We start from the raw sequence: 20,584 nt of genomic DNA, 5'->3' as shown, positions 1-20,584 counted from the left end.
CTCTCGATAGGTTAATCGCTTTGGATCAGAGTGGAAATGTTTATTACGGTGGCTTAGGTAATGGCAAGAATACTTTAAATTTTCCATCATTTGAGCTATTGAACTCCACCTACACACACTTAAACCATTAGAATAAGACCCCCTTCACCTCTCCATCTACTTCCATTATTGGATTTGGCAGAGTACCTCTATATGCTTCACTATCTGTAGTCTATCATTCTGTTACGTTGCCTGATCTGTCTACAGGATTGAGATTCTGGGTTTGATTTTCTGCTTTTCTTTGGAGTTTGAGCGTTTTTTTCTTTCCACAGTATAAAGAAATAGGATGTGGAAATATTTAGCAATTGTGTCAGACTGGAAAAAATTGATATCCATACTACTACGATTTGCTTAAAAGTCATTTGTAGAATAGTTTCACTCAGCAGTTTTTAATATATTCATGCCATGTAATTTGCACATAAATTAGATGGGTTTGCGGCTAATCCGCTGGTATTCTCTAGTTTGTAAAGGAAAAGGACCTAGTGGGGCAGCCATTTTTATGTTATTGTGCGTGTTTTCTTTTGCTTTAGCAGTATAGCGTGTCCTTTATGCTTTGAAGGCACTTCTATGTGGACTAAGGAAAAACAATGGGTTGTTTATGCTGCGGAAATATCAAGATATGCTGTCCGTAAATCTATAACATTTGTGCTAGCAATGATTTGTTTTTTCTCTTATATTCTTAGGCTGGGTTCAAACGAGCGTGTTACGTCCGTAATGGACGGACGTATTTCGGCCGCAAGTCCCGGACCGAACACACTGCAGGGAGCCGGGCTCCTAGCATCATAGTTATGTACGACGCTAGGAGTCCCTGCCTCGCTGCGGGACAACTGTCCCATACTGTAATCATGTTTTCAGTACGGGACAGTAGTTCCACGGAGAGGCAGGGACTCCTAGCATCGTACATAACTATGATGCTAGGAGCCCGGCTCCCTGCACTGTGTTCGGTCCGGGACTTGTGGCCGAAATACGTCCGTCCATTACGGACCGAACATGTAACATGCTCGTGTGAACCCAGTCTTATAGTAAAATATAGACTGTTGACAACCATGTATGTTACTGTCTATCGCTTGCATTCCCTGGGCCTAATTTCTCATAGCGACCAGTTACTGTGCAATTTAATAATCTGCTATGTAGCTTTAGACAATAAAGGTGGTTTTTCACGGCCCGATTTCCTGGCAGGTAACCAGCGCCGATTGTACGTTAGCTCGATGATCGGCGCTTGTTTAGCTCCATTTACTTAGAACAATATAATCTACGGGGATGAGCGATCATTAATACAATTGTTCGTCCCCAGATATTTGTATCTTATCGGCAGCACAACCCCTGTTTACACGGGGAGATGTGCTGCCGACAAGCAACCTTTTTTTGGCCGCATAAAAGTTGCGATCAGCTGACAAATGAGCGTTTGCTTATTCACCGGCTGAGCGCTGCTCTAATTACACTCGTTCGACCAATCATTGGCTTGTGTAAATGGGCCTTAAAGAGGCTCTGTCACCAGATTTTGCAACCCCTATCTGCTATTGCAGCAGATCGGCGCTGCAATGTAGATTACAGTAACGTTTTTATTTTTAAAAAACGAGCATTTTTGGCCAAGTTATGACCATTTTTGTATTTATGCAAATGAGGCTTGCAAAAGTACAACTGGGCGTGTTGAAAAGTAAAAGTACAACTGGGCGTGTATTATGTGCGTACATCGGGGCGTGTTTACTACTTTTACTAGCTGGGCGTTGTGTATAGAAGTGTCATCCACTTCTCTTCACAACGCCCAGCTTCTGGCAGTGCAGATCTGTGACGTCACTCACAGGTCCTGCATCGTGTCGGCCACACCGGCACCAGAGGCTTCAGTTGATTCTGCAGCAGCATCAGCATTTGCAGGTAAGTAGCTACATCGACTTACCTGCAAACGCCGATGCTGCTGCAGAATCATCTGTAGCCTCTGGTGCCGACACGATGCAGGACCTGTGAGTGACGTCACAGATCTGCACTGCCAGAAGCCGGGCGTTCTGAAGAGAAGAGGATGTTACTTCTATACACAACGCCCAGCTAGTAAAAGTAGTAAACACGCCCCGATGTACGCACATAATACACGCCCAGTTGTACTTTTACTTTTCAACACGCCCAGTTGTACTTTTGCAAGCCTCATTTGCATAAATACGAAAATGGTCATAACTTGGCCAAAAATGCTCGTTTTTTAAAAATAAAAACGTTACTGTAATCTACATTGCAGCGCCGATCTGCTGCAATAGCAGATAGGGGTGGCAAAATCTGGTGACAGAGCCTCTTTAAGCATATTTTTTTGCTAGACCGTTTTGATAAATTAGGCCAAATGTAACTTAACAATATCACCATTTTCTAAAGTTTTCTGAGGTTCTGTTCACACCAGTGTCTAAACTCCCGTCTCCCTAGATGTAAGCTGCTTCGTACTAGCGATTGGTGGGGGTCTCAGTTCTCGGACCCCCACCAATCCAAACTTCTGACTTGTCTCTATGACATGTCAGAAGTTTGTCAAACGTTTAGCTACACTTTAATGAAAACCGTTGTTGCCCATAGCAACCAATCATCGCATAGCTTTCATTTTTCACCTGCACTATAATACATGAAAGCTGCTATGTGAGACTATTTGTTAGACAGATTTTATGAATCTCCCATTCTTCCTGTTAAAGGCAACTGAAACCTGATGAAATAAAGACCAAAGGAATGCGTGTGTAATCAGAAATATCCCATTTCTATCAGTTGGGACCTTAATGGAAATGTTACTCGTTTTTTCATTAAAAATAACGGAACCGAATAATGAAAAAATAGAAATGAGTGTGAACAGAGCCTATTAGAAGTGATACGTTGAGTTATTTTGGTTCATCCCTCAAATCGCTGTCTTAATTGACTGAAGTCTCCTTAGGGCTGGGTTCATACTTCACGGTCAAAATGTTTAGCCTAAAGGCCCTATTACACAGACCAATGATCTCTCGTTCCCGATCATTGCCCTGTGTAATCAGGGCAACGATCAACCGATGAATGAGCAAACGCTCGTTCATCGGCTGATCTGCTCTTTTATGCAGAATTAAAAATCATCGTTGTCGGCAGTACATCTCCCTGTGTGATCAGGAAGATGCACTGCCGACATGATGAAAAATGTATGGGGACGAGCGATCAGCATAAGGAGCTCTCGTCCCTATACATAAGCAATCATCGCTCTGTGTGATTGGAGCAAACGAGTGCCTATGAACGAGCTGTCTTGTTGTTCGGCGCTCGTTTACGCGGCCTATGTCGGGCCGTGTGATAGTACCTTTAAGAGGAAAGAGGGTGACCGTGATTAGTAAAAGACCATCTGGGGGATTTCCTAATCTTTTGGGGGCGTTTCTTTGTTACAGGTTCTCTTTAGTTAAAGGGGTTGTCTAGTTTCAGCAAATTAAAGGTTATATTTTGTTTCATTAAAACTTAAACAATTTTCCAATATACTTTCTGTATTAATTCTACACAGTTTTCAAGATTTCTTCTGTTATTCAGTGGGAACCTTCATTGTTTACTTCTAGTGGATAAAATTCTGTCCATGGTCATGTGATGGATACACAGGTGCACGGTTCGTTACAGTAAGGGTATGTGCACACGCTTAGCAAAAAACTTCTGAAATTACGGAGCTCTTTTCAAGGGAAAACAGCTCCTGATTTTCAGATGTTTTTAAGCAAACTCCTATAGTCAATGAAAAACGGCTCAAGAAGTGACATGCACTTCTTTTTCGCGGGCGTTGGAACATTGTTTCGGAACATGTTGTAGTTTTTAGAGGCGTAAACGCCCCGAAATACGCCTGAAAACATTGCGTGTGCACATACCCTTATGCTATATCCACACGAGCGTGACAGATTTCCGCGTGTAAATCTGTCTGTGTGCATTGCGTTAAGCATTAGTGTGCTTTATGAGTGGCATGCGTTTTTCACGCACTCGCAAAGCATTTTTTTATTTTTATGGAATTGATGCGCAAATCATGCCTGGCACACGGATGTGTTTTCACGCACACATTCACTTCAATGGGCGCGTAGGTGCATGAAAACGCCAATATAGGACATGCAGTGAGTTTCACGCATGTGTGAACGGCCCCATGGAAATAAATGGGTCTGCCTGCTGTGCGTGATTTCCGCGCACAGCACACGGACGAGATCCACGTTCGTGTGAATGGGCCCTTAGTGTATGTGTATCAGAGCCGTGTCTTCTAACGATTCCAGCACCTGTGTGTCCATCACATGCCCATGGACAGAATATTATCCACTGGAAAGTAAACCATAAATGTTCCTGCTGAATAACGACAAGCAGAGATCTTGAAAACCGTGAAGAATTAATACAGAAAGTATATTGGAAAATTGTATAACTTTTAAAAATACAAAAAATAACATTCATTTGCCGAAACCGGACAACTTCTTTTGGTGGCAGGGCCATTATAACGTTAGATATATGAACTGTTCAGCTGCATGTGCTTATGTTCTGTTGTTTATGGCGACTCATTATTTAGCATAGTATCCATTCTTTTACGTAATTACATTTCAACAATAAATGTACCTTTTGTGTTTAGCCAGAAGGTTCAATGCTCGGAGGACTGTGAATCAACATCTTGTGATTCTGATTCTTGAGAGGTCTTGACGTTGCTGGTTAAATTGAAAGCCTGTTAAATGGAAACTCCTAGCCCTCGTTCTAATTAATTCCAGATTTTTATCTTTTGAAGGTAAAGCTAATTTTAGCTCTTTCATCAAAAGGTAGGCTGGATTTATCCCTTATCCAAACAGATTGCTGCAGATATTTTAAATTAAATCATGTCTCCCGATGAGTCAAATGAATTAACGTCGACATGGTATAATTGGAGCAATGCAGAATTGCTCTTGATTTTCTATAATGTGATGCAACACGCTTGGCAGAGAATTAGTAGAAAGTACGTCACACTAGTTGACAGCAGGCACTTTCTTTGGTCCCCTTTTTGTTCTGAAAAGAAGTTAAATTAAGACTGATTGAAATGAACTTGGAAATGACTTGTTCTCCAGTGTGCGCTGCCGTAGCTTTGCGCTACTATTTAAATAAATTAAATTAGAAAAAAAATCTGAGTTATGTTTATTGGCTAATAAATAGAATTAGATTGCGTACTATGTAGGCTACTCGGGCCTCTTTGTCAGGAATGTGCAGCAGAGCGCTCGGAGCCTTGAAACCTTCCAAATAAAGTCTACTAAATCTATAAATGTCAAAATGAAATAAATTATGCCAATAACGTGCAATGCAAACATCAGTTTATTATATACATTTATTAATGGATTATCAAATTTATTTCTAATATCTTTATAAGGAAACTCCAGTAATCTAGGAATTCTTAGGCCAAGTTCACATACAGTTTTCTGGTGCTGATATTAACGTGGAAAGTGTGTCAGAATAGATTCCAAAAAACGCCCCAAATCTAGTCTTACAGAGGCTCTGTCACCACATTATAAGTGCCCTATCTCCTACATAATCTGATTGGCGCTGTAATGTAGGTAACAGCAGTGGTTTTTATTTTGAAAAACGATCATTTTTGAGCAAGTTATGGGCAATTTTAGATTTATGCTAATTAGTTTCCTAATAGACAACTGGGCGAGTTTTTATTTTTTACCAACTGGGCGTTGTACAGAGGAGTGTATGAGGCTGACCAATCAGCGTCATACACTTCTCATTGTTCCAGCCCAGCTTCTTTCACTGCACAATCACACTGTGCTGAAGTGTATGAAGCTGATTGGTCACTGATTGGTCAGCGTCATACACTCCTCTGTACAACGCCCAGTTGGTAAAAAATAAAAACACGCCCAGTTGTCTATTAGGAAACTAATTAGCATAAATCTAAAATTGCCCATAACTTGCTAAAAAATGATCGTTTTTAAAAATAAAAACCACTGCTGTTATCTACATTACAGCGCCGATCAGATTATGTAGGCGATAGGGCACTTATAATCTGGTGACAGAGCCTCTTTCATTTCAAATGGGAGGTAGAGCTATTTTTTGACCGCTCGCGTAAATTTTTTTTACCAGATCTTCAGAGCATTTACTAAAAAAAAATTCTATTTTACACTATGATGCGCACTAATATCCGCTACAATTGGCCAAGCAAAACCATCCACACTATAAAGGTTAGGAAAATATCACTGTGACCAACTTTTAAGCAATCCATTTAGAACAATAGACTGCTCTCGGGTATCATATGCACAATGGCGCCATCCTAAATTATTAATACACGAGTCATGTAGCCAAGTATAGTTCCAAAAACAGACAACGTATTCTATCAAGACCAGTCTAGCTGTCTATGAATTGTGCCTCTAAATCAATGCATTGTATCATTTCATGGTGTAAAATACCGGAATGCAGCTTTCAACCCATCTGTGACCATCCAAGTCACTGACTAGCATCCAAGCGCTCTCTCTGCTTTATTTAATGAACTTCGCACCATCACAAAGGAATGAGAGCTGGCAGTGGCTTTAGTAGGACTGCACACTGGCCAAGGCTGGATGCCATATTTCTTTCCAAGCTGCTTCACTTGCACCTGCAATTTTGTTTTATGAGGATTTTTACTCTATTCATTTAGCCAGGGTGTGAGATGTTGGCGTTATTCATATGCCTTTCAGAAAGAATTCAAACTGCGTTCCATTTCTAGGAGCGATTGTGTTGGGAACATTTTCCTTCCCTTTACCTGACTCCGTTGTGAAAATAAATCTGCAAGGCTGAAGCCTCAAAGATACAGGGTAATTGCACAAAAACAATCTTTTGACAACAGTAGGTTTCACATATCGGGTTAATCGAATATGAACGGTGTAATGCTTAATTTCCCCTGTGGTGGCGCTGCAGGGGAATTAAGCATTTGCCATACATTACAGCTGATTGCTGACAGTCCTTCCTGTGATCATCGGACCCTTCTTTTAAAAGCAGACAACCCCTTAAAAGTCTCTAATTTCAGAAGCTGGGATATTTCCTGCGCTCCTTGTATTAGGTGAACATAAGAGGAGGAGTAACATTTCTGTCGTTTCACTTTATTCATATTTTTTTTTAATCCTATTGCATTTGAAAATTGCTTTTATATACCTGGAAATGGCTCTTATTCTGCAGCTTTTATTATTTTATAAATTATGTATTCGGACCTGCAGGCATTTTGCAAATAACTTTTCCTTTTAGCTACAGGGCAATCTGCTCTTTTCTCTTCCTGTAAGACGCCTTTATTGCGGTGGACCTCGCAGACTTAAAGGGCACCTTCCTGCTGTTAACATTGTGCATTCTTTCTACAGGCGGAAAGGACAGAAGAAGTGGCCTCATTCTGACAATCCCATTGTGCTCAGAACAGACAAATATGGATGAGCTGAGTGTCACCCTGGACTACCTGCTCAGCATCCCAAGGTGACTTTTACCTCTGGCATGAATAAATTATGGTGAACTTTAGCGCCAGTCATATCCAGCTTTTTATAACGTGTTTTGTGATTAGGCACTGTTCAGCATGGCTCCTTTTTCTTGGTTTACACCGGGCTTTGGGATTAAAACAGTAAAAGAAAACAATTTCTCAGTTTTTTAACCCCTTATATCCACTAAAGGATTTTTTTCTTTACAAATCCAGGATGAGTGTGTATTATACTGTGAATTGATTTATCCAGAAACAATCTTTGCATTGGAGGCTATTGGCATAGTAAACAGGAATGCCTTTGTATATAGATTTTATGATACAACAAGAACTCAGGCGGATCCCAAACCAAAATATTTTTAATGAGTGTTTTGGCAACAATGGAGTTAGAAATTGAAGTCCGTACATAGATACGTAAATATTAATAAATGTAGTGTTTGCTTATTACATATGTGGCGTTTAGAAATAAGATCCACCTCCACTTCTCACCGTTCTACATTTGGAGCAAAGAGAATAACTTTCTATGGTGATGGTAATTTTTTTAGCTTTCGCTAGAAGTTAAGGTACTGATACACTGTAGATGATTACCTGCCGGACAGCTATTCCTCCCAACCCCCCCATAAACATGCACACTCGTCCGAATGTGCATGTAGTTTTTAATGGGGAGATGAACGTCTCTAGCATCAGCTTATCTCCCACAGGAACGATCGGGCATGTTGAGATCCCCATACACATTAGATTGTTGGTTGGTTCCGCAAAAATCGGGTTTGGACGACTGGTCACCTTAAAGAGGCTCTGTCACCACATTATAAGTGCCCTATCTCCTAAATACGGAGTTGGGCGTTGTAATGTAGGTGACGGCAGTGCTTTTTATTTAAAAAAAACTATCTGTATCCACCACTTTATTAGCGATTTTAGATTTATGCTAATGAGTTGCTTAATGCCCAAGTGGGCGTGTTTTTACTTTAGACCAAGTGGGCATTGTACAGAGGAGTGTATGACGCTGACCAATCAGTGAGCAATCAGCATCATGCACTTCTCTCCATTCATCTCTTCAGCGCATAGGGATCCTTTTAGATTGCTATGTGCTGTCTTTTATACTAACACATTAACAATACTGAAGTGTTTAGACAGTGAATAGACATTCCACAGGATGTCTAGTCACAATCTCTGCACTTCGTTACTGTTTCTGTGGTAGTTACAGCAGAGAAAGCGTGATCTCGTTGTAATCTGTCATCTACAGCGTAATCTCGCGAGATTACGCGTCCTCTGCTGTAACTACCACAGAAACAGTAACTAAGTGCAGGGATTGTGAATAGACATCCCGTGGAATGTCTATTCACTGTCTAAATACTTCAGTATAGTTAATGTGTTAGTATAAGACAGCACATAAGGATCTAGCAGGATCCCTATGCGCTGTGTAAATGAATGGAGAGGAGTGCATGATGCTGATTGGTCAGCGTCATACACTCCCCTGTACAACGCCCACTTGGTCTAAAGTAAAAACACGCCCACTTGGGCATTAAGCAACTCATTAGCATAAAGCTAAAAATCTCTCAAAGTGGTTTAAAATAGATCATTTTTCGAAATAAAAAGCATTACTGTCACCTACATTACAGCGCCCATCTCCTTATGTAGGAGATAGGGCACTTATAATGTGATGACAGAGCCTCTTTAAGACCTCTTTCCACCCAGCCAAAGTCTTTCTTACCATTCTTTACTTTGCCGTTTTACAGATGCTTTTAGGTTATCATAAGTTTTGCTTTTCAAGGTCAATGATTTTAGGCAGTTTTTTCTTCTAACATTTGCTTTCCAGAATCATGGATTTTATATTTTTATAACTTATTTTGACTGAAAGGGAGATGAATGACGTCACTGTTTCCCATCAATTTCTAATCCATTTTCCTATTTGTCATGATCAGCTCCTGAATTATAGGAATCTGTTTAATCAGGAAAATGTAATGGCCCCCGTGAGTAGCAGAAGTAATTATAAAATACATCCGAACAGCATGAGTTTCCCATTGCAGAATTTATAGCAATCTGTACTCTGCAAACAGCATTTAGACTATCAATATCTGTAATGCAGGGACTATAGCTTGCTATGTTCTATCCCAGAATACCCCTTTAATAGGCAGGTCTCTCCCCTTTAATAGTCACTTTCTATGTCTTCTTCTTTTATAGATGGTAAAGAGCAGAACAGATAAATAACGATGATTTTCATTATTATTCCTAGTGAGAGTGAAGTGTTCTCTGTCCGCAAGGAAAAATTACTCACTGACATATGGATATCATTAGATATTAGACTGGTTTTATTTTATATTATTAGAAATAATACAGGATATTAGTCACAATAAGTACAAAAGCCCCATGGTCCTATGTCTTTATATGGTTGCTAAAGGTTCACAGATTCTACTTTTTTTTTTCTTGGCAGAGAATAACATGTTCCCTTAATATCATAAATGACATTGAACAGTCCACCCCTCGGGACTCCGGCTGCATTCATAGTACAAGCCGTGCCAGTATAGCGAGGATGGGGAGAGTCACTGTAGCCGAGGAGATAATACAATTAGATGTCATTAAATGGACCTAGCCCCTTACATGGTAATAAGCAAACAATGGCAATGTTGTATCCCAGGTTCAGCTCTTTTACAGGGGTTGTCAGACACAACCCCTTTCATATAGAAGCCACAGGATCATGGCACCCCCTGGCAAACAGCCTTCTCTGGTCAAACATTAACTCGCCGCCATTCAGATGAATGGTCGTCCATGTCATACATGCGCGGCTCGGTTTCTGAGCGGAGGGCCCCCTCTATGACATCCATATGCCCTAATAGACAACCCCTTTAACTCTTTAATGACTGGCCTATTTTGGCCCTTCATGACCAAGCAATTTATTTCAGTCTTTTCATCGTCTGATTCAAAGAGCCATAACTTTTTAATTTTTCCAGCAACATAGCTGTATGAGGTCTTGTTTTATTGCGGGGTGAGTTGTATGTTTAAATGGAATTATTTAGAGGTACATGTGTTTTATTGATAAACTTTTCTAAAAAATTGTGGGGGATGGAAAAAAAAACAGCAATTCAGCCTTTGTTTTTTGCCTTTTCAATTTAGGCCGTTCACCGTGCAGCGTAAATAACTTGTTACCTTTTATTCTATGGGTCGATACGATTATACCAAATATTTATAGTTTTTTTTGGACAATATAAACACTCAGGGGGAGTTCACACAGAGTTTTTTGACACGTAAACCACGTCAGAAAACGTGCCAAAAAACAGCCGAAAATGCCTCCCATTGATTTCAATGGGAGGCGGAGGCGTTTTTTTCCCGCGAGCGGAAAAACTGTCTCGCGGGAATAAGAAGGGACATGCCCTATCTTCGGGCGTTTACGTCTCTGACCTCCCATTGACATCAATGGGAGGCAGAGGAAGCGTATTTAGTTGCGGTTTTTTTGCCCGTGGCGCTCAATGGCCGCGGGCGAAAAATCAGCATGCAGACAGAGCAAAATCTGCCTCAAAATTCCAAACGGAGTTTTGAGGCAGATTTTTCACCTGCAAAAATCTCCGTGTGAACCCAGCCTTAAAAGAAAATATTTTGTTTTTCATCGTCTCATTCCAAGAGTCATAACGTTAGTATTTTTTCTATTGATGTAGCCGTATGAGGGCTTGTGTTTTTTTTCTTTTTTTTTTTTTTTACTTTACTTTTTTATTTGTTTTTTTTTTTTTTTACTTTTCAATCTTTTTAAATTAATTTTATTTCACAATTCGTAATAATTTTTGACTTTACTATGTGATCTTTGGATCGCTTATATAATGCTTTGGTATACTTAGTATACCAAAGCATTATTGCCTCTCCGTGTAAAACTGACAGGCAATCTATTAGGCCATGCATTCACAGGCCATGTAGGGTGACAAAGGGAGCCCCCTCCCTGTGTAAACACTTAGATGCCACGGTCGCTATTGACCGTGGCATATAAGGGTTTAAATGTCTGTGGTAAGAGTAAACTGTGATTGCAACTGTTAGATCAGGTCACCAGAAAGCCAAGCACTCGCTGCTCCCACGACGGGACAACCGTGCCAGGCTTATTCCGAGGCGCTGTGAAAAATCGTTTGCATTGAAATAAGGCCCCTTAGTGACAGCTGCAAAAAGGCGTATTGGTGGTCTTTAAGGGGTTAATGATTATGCATTGTATGGTCTGTTCTCAACCTGCAGTTTTAGCTTTAAATCTGTATTTTTTTTTATCCATACGGTAAGGCTCTGTGTACATTACGTTTTGACCCTACGTGTAGCGTGTATGAAAGGAAATCTCCCTTGAATACAAAAATTCTCACTTGAACCCAGACTGAAGTAAAACGGCCCTGTATAAATGCTGGGTGCAGAACATTACGACAGTTTTTGGTGGCACTGTTGGGTATATGCAATACGAGTGTCCTCAATGATATCTGTTCTGAATTCGATTAGTGTAGAATCGATTCACTCATTTTTTTTTTTTCCCTCAAGCCAACAGTCTTGTAGAAATCTTACAGAGAACCGTGTTAAATTTTCTTGTGACCCGCTCCGTTTTTGTTTAGTAAACCGTTAAGGGGCAGAGCTTAGCTGAGGGGTGGAGCTTAACCTTGTTTGTCCCCTTTAGCAGACAGAGTACTGAGGATAGGCTCCTCCTGCAGCAATGGTCCTAGGCTGGAAACACACATTGCGGATTTTGGTGCCGTTTTTAATGTGTTTTTTTTTTGCCAAAGTCAGGAGTAAAATGGGAACTACAAAAGAAAAACGTCTACTTCTCCTTCTTTCTTGATGCACGTCTGTCTTTGGGTAATAAAACTGCACCAAAACCTGCAACAAAAACTTGATGTATCCAGCTTTATAGCCATACACAGGATTGTGAGAAAGAGGAGGGGAGATGGCTGATCTCCAGGGGCACATGTAGAAGAATATTTTTTTTAATTGCAATATGAGACCAAATGGGGTCAAAAGAGAGGATGAATTGCTGTTTCACTTTCTTGTGTATTTTGACCCATTCATTGCCGTCACAATTTTCACCCTTTTGACATCCTATCATATTATGCCCCCATACCATATACATTGGATGCAAAATAACGCTGTGTGGCATTTATACAAAGCATAACGTTGTGTAAAAATGCATAAGAGTCATGTTTGTGGTGAAAATCAGAGCCTGAGATGCACAACACCTCCTAAGGATAAAAGTTTGTGCAGAGTTCATACATACCACTTATTTCTCATAATCATATTTCCGAATATTCAAAACCGAAGAGACCAAAAATGTCTGCAACCCAAATGCAGGTAAATATCCAAGTTAGAGATGACATTGTCTGATTAGGCGCAGGGGGTGATTAGTTTTACAACTGCTCATCTTCTCACCTCTATATAGTAGGGGGAAAAACACCCTCATCCTAGTAAATAGTTGATCTGATTTGTACGAGTGGTGATAACGTGAAAAGTTTCTGTTTCCCCCGGGGTCACTGGAGGCTGCACAGGAGGGAGATGACAGTGACCGTTATTTTTCCTGCCCTCCCTAAGGCTATATTCACGTGACCGCGAAAAAAAAAGTGTGTTAAAAACGGATCAACTGTTCATTTTTCAGAAAGGTCACCTGATCGCCCAGATTACATTTTCTCAGGCTTTTACAGCATAGAGAACTTTCATAGATTCCTTGCCCACACAGTGCCCCTGCAGATGGCGCCCACACAGTGCCCCTGCAGATGGCGCCCACACAGTGCCCCTGCAGATGGCGCCCACACAGTGCCACACACAACCCTGTAGATAGCGCCACACTCACCTGTACCCGTTCCCATATAGTCCGCTCCTAATGATGCAGGCCTGGTCTCTTCTGACCAGGCTTGCTCCAGTGGAACGATGCAGGCTGCATAATTTAGAGAACCAATGGTTCCCTCGCAAGCACTGTCAATTGTATCCTCAACCTAAGGACGCGGATACAATTAAGTGCTTTCAACGGCCGTTAAAAACTGATCCACTGAGTTCTTTGGGGGCCGTCGGGCCGTGATGAAGGTCAAAAATAGAGCGTTCTATTTTTCAACAACCACTATTCGCAGTCCATTAAAAAACAGGCGTGTGAATACACCCAGGGAACTTCATTGAGCTGAAAACGGCCGTGCCAATATAGCCTAAAAGAAACCCGTAAAACTTTTAATGCTGCTCCACGACTTTAAATGAGTGCTGTGCCCTGGACATTGCCCCTACATCGCCTCTCGATTAAAGTCACATCGTACGACATATGTCCTTGGCAGAGAAAGGGTTAACAAGGTCTTTTTGAACTTCGCGAGAAAGTCAGGAGAATGGTATTATAGCTACAGAGAATAATAAACAAAAAGATCAGACAAGATGTATACCGAGGTTATTTTTCTACTGTCAGACTCCTATCATGTTGTGTGTAATAGCAAGTGTGATTTTGCAAATAGGATTTCTAAAGGTCGATGTTCTTTGTAGAGTTTAGGTTCTTGGTGCGAAATAAGTTATGGCCATATATCTTTGTAGAAAATAATGAAACAACTTCATGTTGTATTTTTAGGTGCTAGTTTTTAATGACATGCATGAGTCTGATGAAACCAGTGAATTGAGGCTGAATTTGTTTGACCCAAAGAAATTTCTGCTGGTTGCACGTACCCATTCACATTTCTGACACTAATCAAAAATACATTTCTATTTTGCATTTTTTTTTTTTAAATGAAGATCGCTGTATGTTTTTGAAGATTTTGCTTACCGTTGTGGAGCTTCCTGATCTGCAGTCTTAATATTCAAAGCGAAGAATTAGCTAATCTAATAAGGCGCTGTCACACTGATAATGCTAGTGAAAATTGTGTCCCAAAAAGTTATTTTAAAAGTTGAGCTTTTTTCTAAATATGCAAATGAGCCTATACTAGACAAATGGGCGTCAATCGCAGTGAATATCCTGAGGTGGAGCCTCCTCACAGCCTCTGATTCTGTCCTATCAGCATGAAGCTGCTTCACACAGTGTGAGAGACTGATGGCTATTTGAAGTGATCCCCCTTCCCTGGACCACCTAGTACAGTGGTTCTGGTGGCATATGAAAGATGAGATTCTAATCTTTCATATGACACCAGGATCGTAGTTCTAGCTGTGAAACAACCGGAGATATCACCAGTTGAAAACAGTCGGGAATGGAAGCTGTATACTATATGATCAGGCTGTGTTGCTGGGCGGGGAAGGGGGAGAAGCTGTATACTGATTGGTCAGCGTCATACAGAAAACATTACACCGCCCAGAGTGAAAAGAAAGAGTCCCTTCCTATTTGGCGATTATAGCCTAATTAGCATATTTAGAAAAATGCTCATAACTTTGCAAATTAATAAAAGTTTTTGAAAACAAATCACACTAGTGATCAGCATTATAGCGCCTATTAGATTAGTTAGGAGATGGGGAATTAAAAAACTAGTGATAGATACTCTTTAAGAAAATATTGCAGATTTTATTTAAATCAGATTGCGTTATTAAAGAAGCTACATGGTTTTTAACGAATTTATACTACAACCTTACAACATATTAATTCGTATAAAAGTATGCAACTATTTTTTGAATCAATAAAGGGGGTTGTCCCACCAATAAATATCCTATACATTGCATGGATCATATAAATAAATGAACAATGATAAATAATATGTTGCCACACGGTGCTCTAAGTGTATAGCCATGCTCAGCCACTATCCCCATAGCCAGGTCTCTGTATAGTAATCCCCTGTTCACTGCGGCAGCAGGTAATAGAAATAGCTTAGTACACCAAGTCATTACTGCCTGTCCGTAATACACTGACAGGCAATCTATTAGTCCGTCCCTTCATCCGTAGCAGGCCTGGGGGCCTTTGCGAGGGCCATGACGGCTGTAGCAACCCATCCATAACCCACAATACGCTCACGGGGCGCTGATGGGTGACAGAGGTAGCCCCCCCTCCCTCAGTCTAGATGCCGCAGTCACTATCAACTAAGGAGTTCAAGGGCCGGGATCGGAGGTAAATCGCTTGCAACATCCAATGGACGTAGCTGCATGTCCATTTGCGGGAAGGTGTTGCTAAAATGGACGTACAGTTACGTCCAAATGCAGGAAGGGATTAAAGAGGCTCTGTCACCAGATTATCTCCTAAATAATCTGATCGGCGCTGTAATGTAGATAACAGCAGTGGTTTTTATTTTGAAAACGATCATTTTTTAGCAAGTTATGAGCAATTTTAGATTTATGCTAATGACTTTCTTAAATAGACAACTGGGCGTGTTTTAACTTTTTTACCAACTGGGCGTTGTACAGAGGAGTGTATGACGCTGACCAATCAGTGACCCATCAGTGACCAATCAGCGTCATACACTTCTCATTGTTCCAGCCCAGCTTCTTTCACTGCACAATCACACTGTAACAATGGGCTGGAACAATGTGCTGGAACAATGAGAAGTGTATGATGCTGATTGGTCAGTGTCATACACTCCTCTTTACAACGCCCACTTGGTAAAAAGTAACAACACGCCCAGTTGTCCATTAAGAAAGTCATTAGCATAAATCTAAAATTGCTCATAACTTGCTCAAAAATGATTTGTTTTTCAAATAAAAACCACTGCTGTTCTCTACATGCCAGCGCCGATCAGATTATGTAGGAGATAGGGCACTTCTAATCTGGTCACAGAGCCTCTTTAAGGGAGTGCATACTGTAGATGTCACATAGTATATATCTTGACTACTCTAGATGCCATGCTAGGGAAGTAAGAGGGGACTATAGTGTCAGCTGCCAGAGGGGGAAAAAAACTGATTCTGCTCATGCCCCGACTCCAGCAGCACAGATCAGCAGCAGCACCAAGATGGACACAGGGAAGCAAAAATAGATGAGATGTATTTTTATATGCTAGAAACACTGCAAACTACTTTTGAACTGCTATTGACTGCATTTGTAGACTTTGGGGATAAAAATGATTAATCGGATAACCCCTTAAGAGCACATGTCGACAAACAATGCAGACTGTGCCTTCTGCTGTGAGCTGCATAGAAAGTCAGTGCTTTTCAGTTTACAATTGCCCAGGTGTACTAGTATAGCATCGTAATTGTTGGTGGTAAGTGTGTTGTAAATGCAGCTCCAGAGAAGTGACCCACACTTTACAATGTTATTATATACTGCCTTTCAGGGGTGTACTGATAGAAGGACCCCCCTATTACCTCGACAGTCCCTTATGAGACAAATTATAATGGGGGTCTCTTTACCACACAATCCCTTTTAATTATGCTTTGCAGAAGCCTTTACTATATTTCTCTTTGTAGTGAGATATACAGTATTCGGTTCCTCCAGATGAGACCATATACTGCAGATGGTTGCTGGAACATTACTTAAAGAGGCTCTGTCACCAGATTCTCAAATCCCTATCTCCTATTGCATGTGATCGGCGCTGCAATGTAGAGAACAGTAACGTGTTTTTTTTTGTTTTTTTTTAAAACGTTCATTTTTGGCCAAGTTATGAGCTATTTTATATATATGCAAGTGAGGTTTTAAATGGACAACTGGGCGTGTATTGTTTTTAACTGGGCGTGTTTACTTGTTTTACTAACTGGGAGTTGTGAATAGAAGTGTATGATGCTGACCAATCAGTGACCAATCAGCATCATGCACTCCTCTCCATTCATTTACACAGCAGCATCACGTTCTTATTAGAACGATGTGCAGCCACACACACAGACATTAACATTAATCAAGTGTCCTGATAATGAATACACATGACCTCCAGCCTGGACGTCATGTGTATTCACAATCCTGACACTTCTGAATCTTTTCTGTGAGATTTCCAGCAAGGGAAACGAAATCTCGTTTACCTCGTAATCTCGCGAGATTACGCGTGGCTTGCTGGAATCTCACAGAAAAGATTCAGAAGTGTCAGGATTCTGAATACACATGACGTCCAGGCTGGAGATCATGTGTATTCATTATCAGGACACTTGTGTATGTGGCTGCACATCGTTCTAGTAAGAACGCGATGCTGCTGTGCAAGTGAATGGAGAGGAGTGCATGATGCTGATTGGTCACTGATTCGTCAGCATCATACACTTCTATTCACACGCCCAGTTGTTCATATGAAAAAAAACACGCCCAGTTGTCCATTTCAAAGCTCATTTGCATATATATAAAATTGCTCATAACTTGGCCAAAAATGAACGTTTTTAAATAAAACAAAAAACTTTACTGTTATCTACATTGCAGCGCCGATCACATGCAATAGGAGATAGGGATTTGATCATCTGGTGACAGAGCCTCTTTAACAAGTTCTGTTCTTCGCTCTCTATAAAATGAACACCGGGTACTGGGCCGGACAATGTCGCTGAGTGGAATAGCTTCAGAAGCTTCTTCTTTACAATGAACCACGTCCTGTTATTTGTTTCATGTCAATAGAGCGTTGTAACAAAATAAATGATGTAAATCATAATTTACAATATTTTATGAAACGCTACAAGTATAATATAATTAAAGTTGTTATAATGGTGGCTATTTTTTTTTATCAAGAGAAGAGCTTCTTGTGCAAATCTATTAAAAATATATATTTTTTTTCAGTGACAAATGCAAAGCTCGAGGGTTTACGGTCATTGTTGATGGAAGAAAGTCCCAATGGAATATAGTGAAGACTGTTGTTCTCATGCTCCAGGTAAATAAGTATATTTTGGTCCTTCTAATTTTGTGAGTTTGGTTACTTTTGTATATTCTATAACCTCTGTTCATTATATGTAGATATGAGATCATAGGTGATGGCAGCTGCAAACGAGCCCATGTTTGCGGGACAGCCTGACAATCGTCTTTCAATATCTGTCAAATCATATTGTTTTCTCCAAAATCAGCAATGTCAGGTTTGTCTTCTGCCACTTATAACTCTCCCTCCATAGAATTGTTATGCATGTTTATGGGGGTTCTTAGTAGTTTGACGGATAACTTTTTACGTCTGTGGTCATCTCAATGCTGCCCATAGATATTAGGATTTTGTCGTGACAGTCTGTCTTTGACAGAGCCATCAACTCTCCACATCCTAACAACCAGATGGCATTAACGTAATCCACGGTTTACAATTATCGGCACATGCCAGTATTACATGCCGATTGGTCCAGATGGGAAGCCCCTTCCTCCAACCCACTCATAAGATAGATCCATCCCACCACCCAGTACCCCTTAAAAAAGCTGATGGTGAAACGTGCGCCGGGGCTCTGTGATGGTGGTCTTTTTGTATTTGTGGGGCACAACATGCAGCAATCTGATTGGTCACTATGACTTTTTATATGCAGGTCTCGCCTATGGGACCCACACCTATCTCTAAAACGGGGCCCCTAAACCCCGTTCTATCATTCTCTGTTTCCGCTGTGATTTATCATTTCCGACCATTTAAGTAGAAAACAGCGTAGCTCGCTGTTTACGTAACTCCCATAGAAGTAAATGCCAGTTACGGAAACAAAATATTCCAAACATCTTGATTTATTTAGTATCAAGTATGAGCACCACACACAGAAATACACACATTTACACGCCTTGGCATGGTATCAATGAGGTTATTAATGGTTGTCTAGGGAATGTTATGCCGCGCTGAATGCACTTGGGCATGCAAATCATCAAGATTGGCTGCTGGCAGCTCCCTTTGCAATTGCCGACCAATGATGGGAGACAAGTCCAGAGATGCTGCAGGCCATGATAGCACGTTTAGGCCACGCAGGCTGCTCACAGTAGCACAAGCAACATGCAGCCTTGCATTCTCTTGGTGAAAACCGGCTTCTGGGACACTTTGTAGAAATGACCATACCAATGGTTCCATGACCAAATCCATGTAACGCCGAGCTGTTAGTGTACCTGAAATGAAGACTAAAGGGGTTCTAGAACCGTACATTATGCCACCACACACCATAATCCTGGGAGTAGGACTGGTGTGATATTCTTGTGAAAGCCTCTCCATGGCGTTGCCCAGGTGGTCTCAAGACAAATCCCCGGCTATCATTGAGTCGGAAACAAAAGCGGGACTCATTGCTGAAGAGGATAAACCTTCATTCCAGCCTCCATTGCCGTCTTGCTCTGTACCGTGATAGCCTATGAGAGCGGTGGGGTGTGGTCAATGGAACACCTGTAGCTGGACGTCTGGCTCGTAGACCAATGTCATGCAAACGCCTTCTGATGGTTTGTGTTGACACTGGTTGCCACCCTAGGCTTGGGATGTGACGTCCAATTTTACTTGCAGTACAGAATGGATCACTACGCGCCATTCTTCCAATCAGACGATCCGTCCGTGCAGGGGTTCACCTCCGCGCACCTCTTGCTGTCATTGCCATTCGTTATTGTTCTCTCAACCTCCGGGACACGCAACGTTGGACAGTGCTGACATCTTGGCCTAGGCGTGTAGTGATCTGCCGGAGTGATAAACCAAGGTCTCTCCGTTCAAGGATTCTGTCCCTCTCAGTTTGTGACAAGTGGCAATAACTGGCACGTCAACGAACAGGAGGCATCGCACAATAATCCCACACCACTTGATCTGTTTTTTGAGTTTCATGTGGCTAAAAAAAATGCTTTCAATATGGCTTTTATGCTTCCCGCATGCCACAGATTGGAGCTCGGTGCTTGAAAATTAGATAATTTGCAGCTCTTAGCGACACCTGCTACTTCTTGATTTGCATACCCTTACGGCTTGCCCTTCTTGGTGTTGCAATTTCAATGTTGAGGAGTGCATATATATTGCATTATGCAGTTATTACATTTTTCCGTCCCCTGTGAAACGTGCAGGAATGTGCTTAGAACGCATCTTTTAATATCCTATAGTACAGGACACATAGCACAGAACCTATATTTACTATACTTTGTCAATGCATACAAGCGGTCATTGAGATTGATTTGTATACTCAGAGCATTTCCACCAAGTGATAAAAACGTCAAAAGACATCCAATAAACCCGAAAGTCTGATATTCCAGCATGTGTAAATCACAAGACCAGAAACACAAGACTCCGTAGAGATGACCAATTAAAAAAAAATCCCCATAACTTATAATACCATATTTTGAATTCACATCTTTAATTTTGGCTTTCTTTCTGAGGGTTCTCGGCCCTCACCAGTGAGTTTTATATACTTTTTCTTTGATTTGTCTGATAATCTGGAACTTATTTGGTTCCATTGATTCCAGAT

The 20,584-nt window shown here is 41.0% G+C and overlaps 1 protein-coding gene across 1 annotated transcript in view; it reads left to right on the top strand.

The window, feature by feature from the left end:
• The window catches only part of SESTD1 (SEC14 and spectrin domain containing 1), a 112,440-nt gene that overhangs the window by 27,544 nt on the left and 64,312 nt on the right, over positions 1-20,584 (top strand). Inside the window, exons 3-4 of the mRNA XM_075829524.1 lie at positions 7,317-7,425; positions 17,991-18,081. Of these exons, the coding sequence (XP_075685639.1) occupies positions 7,317-7,425; positions 17,991-18,081 (200 nt within the window). The remainder of the gene's footprint in view (positions 1-7,316; positions 7,426-17,990; positions 18,082-20,584) is intronic.

This window comes from Rhinoderma darwinii, chromosome 6, assembly GCF_050947455.1.
Source record: "Rhinoderma darwinii isolate aRhiDar2 chromosome 6, aRhiDar2.hap1, whole genome shotgun sequence".
NCBI lineage: Eukaryota > Metazoa > Chordata > Amphibia > Anura > Rhinodermatidae > Rhinoderma > Rhinoderma darwinii.
This window is presented reverse-complemented; position numbering and strand designations above follow the sequence as displayed.